This window comes from Ahaetulla prasina, chromosome 3 (genome assembly GCF_028640845.1).
Source record: "Ahaetulla prasina isolate Xishuangbanna chromosome 3, ASM2864084v1, whole genome shotgun sequence".
NCBI lineage: Eukaryota > Metazoa > Chordata > Lepidosauria > Squamata > Colubridae > Ahaetulla > Ahaetulla prasina.
Window position 1 is genome coordinate 195,821,987 of NC_080541.1, and position 15,021 is coordinate 195,837,007.

Below are 15,021 nucleotides of genomic sequence, written 5' to 3' on the forward strand. Positions count from 1 at the left end.
CTAGAAATACTCACTCATCTGTTTGGGCTGAACTATATGAGAGAATTATATGAATGTATTCTTGTTTAGTGAGTTCAAAGCATACTAACATACCCCATCCCATTCCCTTAATCCAATTATAAATGTTCTAGGAACAGAGCCAATAGAGTAGAGAGAAAAGGCAATAGTTGAAATGCATCACCTTTACCAGGTGACAAAGAGATTGCCAAGAAAGGACTATTATTGTTTGACTGTTAAATTGCATTTTAATAATCTCCATCTGGATTGCAGATGCTGACCAGTAGAGCTCAACTTGATTTTTCTTTTTCTTTCTTTTTGTTTAAGCCAGTATATTTGGAGTCTTGATATACTTTTGTTTTCATTTTCTCAGCACATTTTATTCAATTTTATTAGGTCATTTAGCAAATAATTTTAATTTTCTGCTTAGATCTGACTTTCTGGAAGTAATGTACTGTTGTACAGTTAATGAGTCTGCTAATAAGCTCCAAGAAAATGTGATTTGCAAATCATTCCCTGACATAACTGTCAGTCAGACCGTATGCCAATTAGCATAATCATTAGCAACTATCCCTAAGAGGTCCTTGAAATTTAAATGAGATTTCCCAAGATCCCCTTTTTTATGAGGATAGTAGCTTCTTCCTTATATAAGACCACTGTTGAGAAAAAAGAGGCAGTAGTTCTTTAATAAAAATGTATCATTGAAGGTAAATGGTCTCCTGGGCTTTTCTATCATTGCATGGCATTAATATATATATACATATGTTTATTCTGTTAATGATATTTAAAGTGATTGAGATGCATAGAAGAGCACTAAGTAGTACAAAATGAAAACTCTAAACTCACATGAAATTATTTGCTACAACCAGTGGCGGATTTCAAAATGTTTTACTACTGGTTCTGTGGGTGTGGCTTGGTGAGTGTGGCATGGCTTGTGGGAATGGCTTGGTGGGCATGGCAGGGGAAGGATACTGTAAAATCTCCATTCCCACCCCCACTATGGGGGAAGGATACTGCAAAATCTCCATTTCCTCCTGATCAGCTGGGACTTGGGAGGCAGAGAATAGATGGGGGCGGGGCCAATCAGAATTTTTACTACGGGTTCTCCAAATTACTCAAAAGTTCTGCTACCAGTTCTCCAGAACTGGTCAGAACCTGCTGAAGCCCACCTCTGGCTACAACAATACAGCGTACTATCAACAGGCAGAAATTCTGAGGTGGTGGAGAGGCCTGAAATCTAAGCCTATTAATCTGAAGAATTTCACCGAAAGTAGCAACCAGCACTAGTATTCTGAAAAGTGCCCTTCATATGCAATTTTTAGAAGATCTTTAGAAGATCTTTAGAAGATCTTTATTTAAGAAGCTCCATTGCTCACTGAAATTTAGAATTGAAAACTGACAGGCATTAGGTTGAGTCAGTTGATATGCTTTACATTTAACTTTCTTTCATCCATACATCAAACTGCTTTCATTTGAATTCACTTTTGCTTTGGAATGTTACAGGTCACCACATGAATGGAATAACAGTATTTAGTTTTGATCTCTTTATTCTTTTAAAATTGACAATGTGTGCCATCTGGATGTTTCTTGACTAAATTACAATAAATTTAAAAGGCCAATTTTACATACTTTAGAATGGAAAAAGGTTCAGCAGGCTCCCATGTTATTGAACAGGAGGCTTGCAAGACATATCTATCTTTATTTAATACTCACATTTGTATATCTCAACAAAAGTGACTCTGGACAGGGCACAACAATCAGATAAAAATCACAAATATAATAACAAATTTCTACAAAAATGTAGAAATTAATATTAATAAATAGATAGTATACATTGAAGGCCTTTGAGACTGTTAAAAGGGATGGAGATAATCTAACATCGGGGGTGGGTGGGTGGGGGCAGAATGTTCCCACAGCCAAGAAGGCACATTTCCTGGGACCCACCAAATGTAGATAGAATAGAATAGAATAGAATTTTTTATTGCCCAAGTGTGATTGGACACACAAGGAATTTGTCTTGGTGCATATGCTCTCAGTGTACATAAAAGAAAAGATACGTTCATCAAGGTACAACATTTACAACACAATTGATGGTCAATATATCAATATAAATCATAAGGATTACCAGTAACAAGTTATAGTCATATAGTCATAAGTGGAAAGAGATTGGTGATGGGAACTATGAGACAATTAATAGTAGTGCAGATTCAGTACATAGTTTGACAGTGTTGATGGAATTATTTGTTTAGCAGAGTGATGGCCTTCGGGAAAAAACTGTTCTTGTGTCTAGTTGTTCTGGTGTACAGTGCTCTATAGCGTCGTTTTGAGGGTAGGAGTTGAAACAGTTTATGTCAAATTTGATGCAGCATACTTTATATATCAGATCTAATGGGCCAGCTAAAACAATCTGTGGAGAGGCATATAATATGATATGATATGATATGATATGATATGATATGATGTGATGTGATATGATATGATATGATATGATATGATATGATATGATATGATATGATATGATATAATAATTCCTAAACACAATGGTTTCTTACAATCTAAGAGTTCAATTCTAGGTAGCAGCAAATGTTTCTCTCCTAGGGCATTAAAAATATCTGCTGCTAACTCCAGGTGGCATCCGGAAGGATATCTAGTCACTAAATGCTGATCTTCATCTTTTTTTAAAAACTCCCTTTTTACAACCCTGTAATCCTTTAATTCTGGGTAGATCTCCCTCGCCCCGATTCTACCCAGAATTAAGGGATTAATTAAGGGATAAAGGGTCAAAAAAAGGCATTTTTAATTGAGAACCAAAGGAATATTGGAATAGGAAGCCTTGTGAAATGAATGGAGGGATGGAGCAGCATACATTTCCACAGGGAGAATGTAGCAATAGCATGGATGGCACTACTGAAAATGTCTGCCATATTAGGGGTGAAATGCTTCCAGTTTGGACCAGATCGGCCGATCCGGTAGCAATGCTGGCAGGTGGTTTGGAGAACTGCTAGCAAAAATCCCTGCCAGCCCCCCGCCCATGCCCAGCTGAGCCATGTGATCGTCAGAGCCTTTTTTTTACTTTTAAAAGCATTTTTTACAACCTATTCGGCTGAAGAGGTTGTAGAAAAATGCTTTTGAAAGGCTGTGATGATCCCAGCTGAGCTGCATGATCGTCAGAGGCTTTTTTTTTTATTTTTAAAAGCATTTTTTTACAACCTCTTCAGCCAAAGTGGTTGAAAAAAATGCTTTTAAAAGTAAAAAAAAGATCGCACATCACAGCTGGTCACCTCCCACCTGCTGTTCTACTTACTGCCTGTCTCCTTTTGCCATGCACAGTGCGCGCACCTTGCATTTGGTGTGTGGTGCACACTGTACATGCGCACATGCGCAGCCAGCGAACTGGTAGTAAACCGGTTCAGATTTCACTACTGCTGTATCCCATATATCGCACAAGAAGGAGGAACTGTTGTTTTGGCAATTATTATACCTTGGTGCTATGATAAGCATTTTGAATTAGGTCTGGGGTAAGATTTAGTGTCGCCAAAATTAGAGTTACCTTATAGTATTGGGTTTGTCTAGTAAGCAGTTTGGCCATTACATTCTATACCAACTGTAACTTTCAAAACATCTCCAAAGGCAGCTCCTGATAAAGTAGCCTCCAGAACATGTGCAATATTTTTTTTTTGCACCTTAGGATAGTGATATATAACTGTGCATCATCAGGATAATGGTTGTATCTGCTCCTGTACCAATGGATGACCTGTCCCAATTCAAGACGTTTAACATTAAAGATGTTAAATAACATAAGGGAGAATGTTAAATCCTGTGGTACTCTGCTTTGGAACTACAATGGATTTAAATGATTTCCCCAATAATATTGTCTGTAGCATCCATTAGATTAAGAGTGCAGTCAGCATTGTGCAGTAATCCAACTTTGCAAGTCTCCAGAAGGATAAAACTTTTGAGAAGCCTAATAGAACCAAGAGGGATGTGATTCTGCCATCAAGAGCTAGGCAAATGTTATCCATCAGAATGGCCAATGTAATTTTTCTGACTTAAACCTGGTTTTAAATCTTGATGGAAAGACATCAGAAAATCTATTTCCTGTCAGATTTTTTCTGATCAGATTTCTATTATCTTTTCTGTTAAGATATTTAAATTTAGTAGCTGGAACAATGGAGTTCAGAACAGAACACGCAGTTATAGTTGATTGATTGGAGAATACTGGCTTCTGCATTAGGCAATCTGCACTGTGATTGGTGGCTGTAGGTGTGGAGGGGCAGTTTCCTTGCCCCCCCCACCTTTTTCTTCTGGGTCCTCTGATAATTTATTTCATATTGTAATGATGTACCTGATTATCTTGTTTTATATATATATATATATATATATATATATAAATGTAAAATATATTTATTTATATAAAATTACAAGTTCATTCAGTGCCTCTGACTCCATTTGGACACCTGCTGCGCAATGCCCTGGCATTTCCTCTAAAAGGGAATTTGAAGCCTGGGTAAACATTATCAAAAATAGGTCCAGATTAAGAAATGATTTTTGTAATGTATCTTTAAGGGTTTTGGAGGGAAAATAAGAGCGGGAAATAGCACGTTGCTAATTGGCTGAAGCCTCCAGCTGAACTGTATATAAGGAGGGGTTTTACCATTGTTTGCTGCTGGGTTCACCATATAGTAAAGAGCTGTTGTCACTATCCTGGTCTCCTGCCTCGTTATTGCCCGGATCTAACACTGGCGACGAAGGTGGGATCTTGAGGCAAGAAGGGCGCCAGGAGTTTACGAACCCAGCAAGTAAGAGGCGGCGAATAGCGATGTCTAGCTATACACCGCCAGCGCCATTCGACCCAGCAAAGGAAAAATGGGGGTCATACATGGCTCGCTTCGAGTGCTTCCTCGAAGCCAACGAGCTCCAAGGAGTCTCGGACAACAGGAAACGGGCATATTTCCTGAGTCACTGCGGTCCCGAGGTCTTCGACACCGCAGAATCGCTGTCGGAGCCAACGCCGGTACAGTCGGTACCGTGGCAAACTCTGCAGACTGCGTTGAAAGCCCATTATGCACCAACGCCTTCCAAGTTTGTGCAACGGTTCGAATTAAGGCAGCGCATGCAGCGAGAAGGCGAGTCCATCAGTGTATACATGGCAGCACTGAGGAAAGCCGCGAACCATTGCGAGTACCGAGACTTGGAAGACGCGCTGCTCGACCAGCTAATTTGCGGGGTCAGGGACATCCGTTTGCGACGGCGGCTGCTGTCTAGAAGCAACCTGACGCTCGCGATCGCCCTGGATGAGGCAAGGGCTCACGAGATGTCTACCCAAGCGGCAGAAACCCTACAAAAGCCGGTCGCGCCAAGGGCAGCAGCGAAAACAACCACGATCCACAACGAGGAAGTCCAGGCAGAGTCGGAAGAGGAGGAAGAGGAAGAAGTCTTCCATACCGGGAGGCCGGAGAGGGAAGACCGGGGCGAATGCGCGAGTTGCGGAGGCCAACACCAACGGCAGCAGTGCAAATTTAAGGATGCCACGTGTCGGCGATGTGAAAAAAAAGGGCACATCGCGAAGGCCTGCCGAGCGCCCCAACCTTCCCGCCAAAAATTCAAACTGACCAATCAAAGCGCGGGAACCGCGAAACGGCCCGGGATTGGTCAATTTAAAAAAGGCGCGAAGCTGAACCAGACTGGTGTAAGAGTGGGCCAGGCATCAACGCGCCTAGAAAAAAAATCTTTATTAAAACACTCATCGAAGGAGTGCCCTGCCGAATGGAAGTGGACACTGGATCTTCAATTACGATCATGTCCTGGAACAACTTAGAAAAAAACTTGCCTGCCATCGCGAAACGCAAACTGCGGCCGCAGAAGCTAAAAGTGCAGGACTATCAAGGGAACAGGATCCCTGTTCGAGGGGTGACGACCGTCCACGTCAAGTATGGACAGTTCGAAAAAACTCTGCCCATCACCATCGTCGATGGGACTCTACCGAGTTTGTTGGGACTGGACTGGTTCCGGAAATTGGGCATGGGAGTGACAGGAGTCTTCCGAAATGAAGTCGACCTCAAGGACGAACTCATGAAGGAGTTCGAGGATGTTTTCAAAGACTGCCTGGGCAAGTACAAGGGGACCCCTATCTCCTTCAATCTAGACCCTCAAGTTGCCCCTATCCGTTTAAAGGCTAGGAGGGTTCCCTTCGCCCTGAAGCCCAAGATTGACCGGGAACTGGACAAACTAGTAAGCCAGGGGATACTAGTGCCAGTCGACCATGCGAAGTGGGAGACACCGATAGTCACCCCAGTGAAACCAGACGGGTCAGTCAGGATTTGCGCCGATTACAAGGCGACGCTAAACAAAGCTTTGCAAAAAAGCGCTTACCCCGTCCCAGTGGTGCAACACTTGCTGCACTCGCTAGGGCAAGGGCAGGTTTTTGCCAAACTAGATTTGGCCCAAGCCTATCAGCAGTTGCCCGTAGATAGCAGCACGGCCGAGGCACAAACAATCGTAACGCACAGGGGTGCTTTCAAATGCACCAGGTTACAGTTTGGGGTCAGTGTGGCACCAGGATTATTTCAAAATTTAATGGAGCGGCTTCTGCAGGGGCTCCCCGGGGTGGTACCATATTTTGATGACGTACTGGTATCCGCCGATAATATGGAAGAACTAGGGGTGCGACTGAGAAAAGTTTTGAGTATTTTCCGGTCCGCCGGTCTAAAAGTCAAATTAAACAAGTGCCAGATCGGGGTAGGATCCGTAGAATTCCTGGGCTACCGGATAGACAGGGAGGGGATCCACCCCACTGAGAGCAAGGTTAGGGCAATCAGAAAGGCCCCAGCACCCCAAAACAAAACAGAGTTGCAGGCGTTTTTGGGTCTGGTAAATTTTTACGCGGTTTTTTTAAAAAATAAGGCTACCATAGCCGAGCCGCTACACAAATTACTAGGAAAAAATGCTGCATGGTCTTGGGGAAAGGCGGAAGCTAGAGCATTCGAAGCAGTAAAGAACCTCCTGTCCAGTGATAGCCTATTGATCCAATACAATAGCACAATGCCATTGGTGTTAGTCTGTGATGCATCCCCCTACGGGGTGGGGGCTGTGCTCAGCCACAGGCTACCAAATGGCACAGAAGCACCCATAGCGTTTTACTCCCGAACAATGTCCTCGGCTGAAAGGAACTATAGTCAGTTGGATAGGGAAGCCCTGGCCATAGTTTCCGGGGTAAAGAAGTTCCATGAATATGTTTTTGGTCGTGACTTCGAAATCGTCACAGACCATAGACCCTTACTGGGGTTGCTGGCTGGCGACCGCCCAACGCCCGTGCCACTTTCGCCCAGGTTGACCCGATGGACTATCTTCCTGGCTGCCTATTCGTACAAACTGCTACATCGGCCAGGAAAGGAGTTAGGGCATGCAGACGCCTTGAGCAGATGCCCACTACCAGCGACTATCGAAGACCCCACTCCGGGCACACCCGTCTTGTTAATTGACTCTTTGGACTCTAGCCCAGTCACTTCCAAGGAGGTGGCTCGGGCTTCTTACAAGGACATTACATTGCGAACTGTAATTGGTTGGGTTCAAAGAGGATGGCCCGCTGCGCCGGGCGAGCGTTTTAAGGAATATGTAAAAAAGCGCGGGGAATTATCGGTGCTAGGGGGGTGTTTGCTCTGGGGGGATAGAGTGGTGGTCCCAGAGAAATTGCGGGAAAAAGTTCTGGAACTTCTGCACGAAGGCCATCCTGGGATCGTGAGAATGAAGGGTTTAGCCAGAAGCTATGTGTGGTGGCCCTTGATGGACATGGAGATTAGCGATAGGGTTGGGAAATGCCAAGCATGCCAGGAATCCAGACCACTACCACCAACGGCCCCAATCCGAGAGTGGGAAAAACCCCAGGGCCCATGGTCCCGAATCCATATCGATTTTGCCGGCCCCTTCCACGGCCAAACATTCCTAATAGTGGTAGACGCATTTTCCAAATGGCTGGAAATCATTCTAATGAAATCCATGACCGCCGAGGCTGTCATTTCAGTACTGAAACACCTTTTTGTAACACACGGGTTACCAGACACCCTAGTTTCAGACAACGGTCCGCAGTTCACTGCAACCCTATTTGAGGGGTACTTGGCGGAAGAGGGCATCCGGCATGTCCTCTCGGCGCCTTTCCACCCTGCGACGAACGGCCTTGCAGAGCGTTTCATCCGGAGTGCGAAAGAGGCATTGTCCAGACTCAGGCCAGGCGATTGGCAATTAAAAATTGACACCTTCTTAGCGGTACAACACAGAACCCCTTGCGTAGCGACTGGCCGCAGCCCAGCAGAGCTATTGATGGGGAGAAAGCTTAGATGCCCGTTAGACCGTTTAAACCCGAACTACACACCAGACGGGTACAAAACAACACCAGGCAAAACAAGGGAATTGACAGTCGGGAGTTCCGTATGGGCACACAATTATGGTGATGGCCCAAACTGGAAAAAGGGAACAATCCTAGAAATAACCGGGCCCAAATCGTATCTCGTAGAGATAGAGGATGGCCGGGTTTGGAAACGCCACATAGACCAGTTAAGAAAAAGAATAATCACAAGACCAGAAATAGACGAAACAGGCCCTGACTACTCAATGATTGAATCCACAGCTAACTCAAACCCGGAAAAAACGCGGGACTTATCTGAGTTCGATGAAGTCCAGCGACACCAACCGGTCCCTCCTGAGGAAAGCAGGAACGAGTCTGCAAGTAATCCAAGGCCGGATGGCCTGGAGGAGGAGCTGAGAGGAACGAACAGTCCCTCCGGCCAGCTCGACTCACTCCCAGATAATGAACTGCGCAGGTCCGAAAGAGTCAGGAGACGCCCTGCGTATTTACGCGATTACGTAGAAAAGTAAATGTTAATTTTATGTAAATAGGGGTAAAATGTTTCTGGGAGGGGAGGAGTGTAATGTATCTTTAAGGGTTTTGGAGGGAAAATAAGAGCGGGAAATAGCACGTTGCTAATTGGCTGAAGCCTCCAGCTGAACTGTATATAAGGAGGGGTTTTACCGTTGTTTGCTGCTGGGTTCACCATATAGTAAAGAGCTGTTGTCACTATCCTGGTCTCCTGCCTCGTTATTGCCCGGATCTAACAATTTTTCCAAGTGAGGGACCATTAAGACATAACTTCAAAGAAGCACTGATCACCTCTCAAACCTAGTGGCTCACATCCTGCTTTTTTTGCCTGAAGGAGTCAGCAACAGCATAGGTCTAGCAGCCTGTGGCAGAGTTCATTTTACAAAGGATCCTATTTCCTGAGGTTACACAAAAGAAACCCAGATCATTTTACAAGGTGCTGCCTGCCACAGTGAACAGAGACAATTTTAAAGCCATGCACATTTAACAAGCAGGATGGTATATTAATAATACAATCAGCAAACACTCCAGACGATGCTGACATTTCAGGTTGTGATTCTGACAGAGGTTATAGAAGCACAACAAATAGGTGGAGTCTGAAGTACTGAAATGGTGTGAAATGCCAATCATTAATTTAAAAGCTCTAAAAGAATTGCTCCTGTTCATAAAAGAACAAGAAAGCTCTTGTTTTTTTAGATAGAAGCTGACATCTTCATGTCACAGCTGAAAAGATTTGTTGCCATTGCTTTGTTGCTAAACCTAAATGAAGCTACCAAGTCCAGTGCTATCCAAACAAGGTTCAATTTTCTTTTGAAATGGACAGACACAATCTCTTTCACTACTTTATTTTTGATCTAACTCCTATTCAATAGCAAATAATTATTTTTGCATTTATTGCTATTACATTTTTTTTTTTTGCCAGAAAGAAGTATCTGTAGGATTTTCTTCCAAGCTTTCAAAATAACTTTGTTAGACTTTAGTATTCTGAGCCAAAACTTGGTATTTGTGGACGAGGTTCCAATTATTACTTTATAGAACAAAATGGTTCACAAAGCTGGATCTTACCTCTGTCCTTTTTATGACTTATTGTAGGAAACTACAGAAATCAACAAGCAGAAATAAAATATTTAAGATTCCTTGGGGAATCTTGTTGTTTTAAAATTGTTTTAAGTAAAATGAGACTGCTAGAGGTCATGTCAAAGTTTTCAACTTTAAACTTCCAAACATTAGGTAAAGGTAAAAGTTAGGGTTAGGGTTAACCTAACTGCCTCTAGGGGGCAGTGCTCATCTCCATTTCAAAGTCAAAGAGCAAGTGCTGTCCAAAGACTTCTCTGTGATCATGTGACTGGCATAACTAAACGCCAAAGACACACAGGATGCTGTTACCTTCCCACCAAAGGTGGTCCCTATTTTTATACTTGCATTTTTTATGTGCTTTCCAACTGCTAGGTTGACAGAAGCAGGGACAAATGGAAGCTTCACCCTGTTACGAGGCACTAGGGATTCGAACCACTGAACTGCCGACCTTTCAATCGACAAGGTCAGTGTCTTAGCCATTGAGCAACAACATCCCTTTTTTCAAAACCTATGTGGTGCTCAAAAATTATGACATGTCTTGGGGATTGTAAAGATATTTTGGTTACTTTAATATAATTTAGATGTGCTTAGTAAGTAACTACATAAAAATCATAACTTTTTAACGTTTTGTTTGTTTAGGTGAACCAATAATTAGTTTAGACAAAGAAGATACAACCAGATCCAGATTTTAAGGGAATAGCTGTTTATATAACTTGGGATATTCATGCAGCTTGCATCTATGCATACATGACTCCTAGCTGGATCAGGGTTTTAATCAAATATTTGATTAAAAAAAGAATATTTGGGAGTTTGGGCCTCTCAAAGTTGGTTGTAATTTTAGCAGCAGCATAACAGGATAAACAAAGAAGAGCAATATCAGAAGCAGCTTTTATTACTAGCAACTCTTTAATAATCTCTTAATGTACTAGAAGCTTCAAACTCTTATAGGATTCTATTTAGAATTTTTATCTGCAAACTTCAATATATAAAGTTTATATTTTTATTTGGTTTTTTTACCAGCATAAATCACCACATCCATCACAGAAATAATCTACATAAATATAACTTCAAATCATTGGGTGTGTATGCATATGGTTTAAATATGTTTTCCATAGGAAAAAAAATTCAAAAACTCATTTATTAAACTACCTGTGAAAAAAGAAGCAGCAGAGGACTATTTTTGGGGGGTTAAATATGCATTTCTTTCTTTTTCTTTTAGAAAATTTGAAACTTTACCATTCTTTACTATTGTTAATCAAAAGCATAGTTTTGATAATTAGTACTAATGATGGGAGAGTTTCTGCATATATCTAAATTTCTGTAAAGCATTATTTAATTGGAAAAAAACCCTCCCAAAGTTTATTGGATATTTTGTCAAGATTTCTAAAAAAAATTAGAAGAAATAGATTTTTAGAAGTGAGTTTGAAGGACATTGAACATACTTTTTTTTTCTGGGTCAGAGAAACAGTCTATTGATTTTGCTAGGGTTTACTAGCAAACTCATTACTTTATCAATTAGCATTGCCTTATTTGATTGAGGTGATTTCTGGCATAGCATTGAGAAATGCTCAATATTCATATTATTTCCTATTATGATAATTAATTGGAGGTTCACACTCACAATAACCATGAATTGTCTCAATATATCATCTGGCTTATGCAGAAGTAGAAGGCAGTTAATTAAATCCATATTTATCTGTTCCCTAATAGAAAACCATAGCAGAGAAAATGCCAAATGAGGCAAATTAAATTTAAAATTATGGCTACAATGCAAAGATTTAGATGACCCATATAGAACACAAAGACAGTCACTTGAATTGCGAGTTTTCTACTTCATTGGTAACTCATAGCACAGAAAAGTCAAGCTGAAGCTAGTAATTAACACAGTGTGTCAGATGACCTTGGACTGTGTATGTATTGGGAGGTTCTTTCTTTTCCAGAAACAGAACAGAATTGAATTTTAAAAAAGAAAAGTCAAGGCTTCTATGTCTCAGTCATGCCTGGGTCTCTAAGATATCAGATAGCAAAAAAAAAAGTAAAATACGGGCTGATATTACTCCTCACTCAGCCCTAAGTGTTGCATCTGCCAGTGCTATTGATCCAGCTTCCCAGGTCTTAGCAACATAAAAAATGCACAAAGATATGAAGTACCAGCAGAGTAAATTTTAGCTATAGATTTCTACTTGATTGAATTTATATTTTGAGGTGAAAATGAGGTGAAATGATTTTGCAATCAGAAAAATGGGCAGATCCATATTTTATATTTGATCTTCAGGGTATGCCCCTCTCTGTGTTTGCAATGTGCATATGAAAGAGTCAGATCCTACACCTTTCCCTTTTCTTTCCCTTTTTTCCCTTTTCTTTCCTTTCTTTTTCTTTCCCTTTTCTTTCCCTTTCCTTTCCCTTTTCCCCTTTCCCTTTCCCTTTCCCTTTCCCTTCCTTTCTCTTCCCTTCCCTTTCCTTCCCTTCCTTTCCTCCTATTGTCCTGTTTAGAGAGAAATATAATATTTATGTTAGCACTGCTAACCCCAATGCAAAAAGCATGCACAACACCTACATAAGTCTTTTTTCTGCTCTCTCAAATATAACTACTGTGATTTCTATAGAAACAGCAGTTCAACCTGCTCCAATAGAAAATTCCGTTTCAAAGCTTATCGACTACACATGCAGTATCCACACAGAGTTAAACATCTATAAAACTGCCATGCTGTGGACCTCAGCAAATCACAAATCTTACTTCTCTAAAGCACTCAGGCATGACTTCATGCTCTACATCCTAAAAAGTCTTATGTTCAGTACAGCAGTATTTTGCAACCAAATAGGGTTGTTATTTCATTGAGAAGCTGGTTTATTAGCACTTTTGTAAGTGACAGAAACCATACCAAAATCTTAAAATATGTTTATTTATCTATTTATTTATTTAATCAGCATGCTAGGTAACTAACTACTAAGCCTCTCAGCAATTTACAGTGAAAACCCATTTAAAATCAAGACCTTAAAACAGTTAAAAAAGCAGTTAACATAAATAACTGCTTTTTAAAATAAAGTTAAATAAAATTAAAATGTAAAATTATCAATTCTTATACATTTACAAGCTTTTTCTAACAGATATACTTGAAAGGCATTTTTGGAAGCTAACAACTATGCCAGGGCTCAGTTGTTCAGCATTAGATTTGCATGTAGCAAACTGTAGCAAATGAACCTCAAATTGCTCACAGATGACCATGTACCAATTGTAGGAAAAACTTCCTCAGACAATCTCAGAAAGAAATATAAAGAGTCTTCTCAAATTGCAGTGTTGTAGAAAATTGTTGTAATGGTAAGAAGTGTGTTTCTTTTTTCTAAATACATATTTCTTTTTTATTCCTGTGAGTAGAATGGCAACACAAGAGCTTAGATCTTTAGAAGCTTCTCTAGTACTCCTAGCATTGTTGTTTCTCATAATTAGCAGTTTTCTTAAGCAGTTTAGCTCAAATATATTCATGCTTTTTTATCAAACATTTGATTGATTATATGCCATCAGGTGCTTTTTGACTCCCAGAAAATAAATAGATTTTGTCCCTAATCTGTGAAGATTATCTGATCTTCCAACAGTTCATTCATTGCCACTGTGACTGAGTCCATCTATCACTTCTGTTTCCTTCTACCTTTCCCAGCATTAGAGCCTTCTACAGAGAACTAGATCTTCATATAATGTGTCCAAAGTAGAATAATTGAGCCTGGTCATTTTTCCCTTGATTTAGGAGTCTGGGTTGATTTGTCCAATAATCATTACTGTCCATCTCCATTTTCTTGCAGTCCAGCTGTCCACAGAATTCTCAGGGAACTTTTCCAAAACCAAAGTTCAAAAGCGTCAGTATTCTTCCTATCTTACTTATTCTTCTACAATGTTGGTTGTACAACCAGCCAAATGTTTAGGCTTGATCTGGCATTTTTATCTACCCATTGTGTTCTTCCCAAGGATCTAGGAGAGGCAGTTGTCGTTTCATTATGTTTAAGATATTGCCGCAAGATTAAGTAGTTTTTGTTATTATAATTTGTTATATCATTCTACCTCATAAAGAACCCAAAATATGTTTCTCTTTTTTAATGATAAATTGACACTAGAACTTATATATCAAACTGATCTTATGGGCCTCAAGTTGGAGAAGGCTGAAATAGAAGCTTGAGAAAATCATCCCAGTACATTAACAGCTGGGGAATTTTTCATAAGAAAAAAAAAGAAATCTTTTTTATGTTAAAAATAATCAGCATGTCATATTCACTACAGCATGAAGATCAACGAGTTTAGCATTATAGAGGCATTAAAAATGTTCTTTGTGTAATTTTATTACCAAGAATAATGCATACAATTACATACACTTTTCTGAACAGTCAAACCATAGGCTGCTAATTTTAAGAAAGCAATTATGCCTGCTATTTTGTTTCTAACAGTGCTGCACAATTACAAGGTTGATAGTTTGGGCCTATTTTTAAGGGCATTCATCAACATTCATCTCATTATTTCTCCTTCAGGGCTTGGGCACATTCATTTAGGATGCTTAGTTTGGGAAGGTGGGTAAAAGGAGCCTATATATTATCAAGGCTGATTCTCAGCCTTCCTTCAAATAGATACAGGACAAAACATCCACATTAGACCATAATATCAAAGCCATTACGTCATATGCTACTTGGTGTTAGATGCTATTTTCCAGCAGTCCTGGGTGTTAGTAGCTAGTGTTGCAAGACTGATATGCTTCTCTTCATTTTACCAAATGAGCCTATAGGAATAGGGATTAAGAACCCCACCACATAATATTCTGGGATTGAGTTTGAGTAATTTGGCTTCAGGAGAACAGTAATGGGGTGAGAATTAGTGTTTAGTTTTCCTGATAAAAAAAATTGATATTGGGCCATGGGAGATGGACATTTTTTTAAAAAAAGAATCGAGTGCCTTACATTTTCTTGTTGTAGCATTGCTATAAAGTTGCTCAAATCACTCACAGCAATGTGGGCCTTCTTGGAAATGCCACTGGCTTTCACCTTTTGAAATTACATCTGGGGCTTTCGTTTGAATCAAGGTTCCCATCTCTATC

General features: G+C 40.5%; 1 protein-coding gene across 1 annotated transcript; it reads left to right on the plus strand.

The window, feature by feature from the left end:
• Positions 1–5,763: 5,763 nt before the first annotated feature.
• Positions 5,764–10,589, plus strand: LOC131195067 (uncharacterized protein K02A2.6-like). Its single transcript, XM_058176693.1, has 2 exons — positions 5,764–8,105; positions 10,586–10,589. The coding sequence occupies exons 1-2, from the start codon at positions 5,764–5,766 to the stop codon at positions 10,587–10,589; spliced, it is 2,346 nt and encodes a 781-aa protein (XP_058032676.1).
• The last annotated feature ends 4,432 nt before the right edge of the window (positions 10,590–15,021 follow it).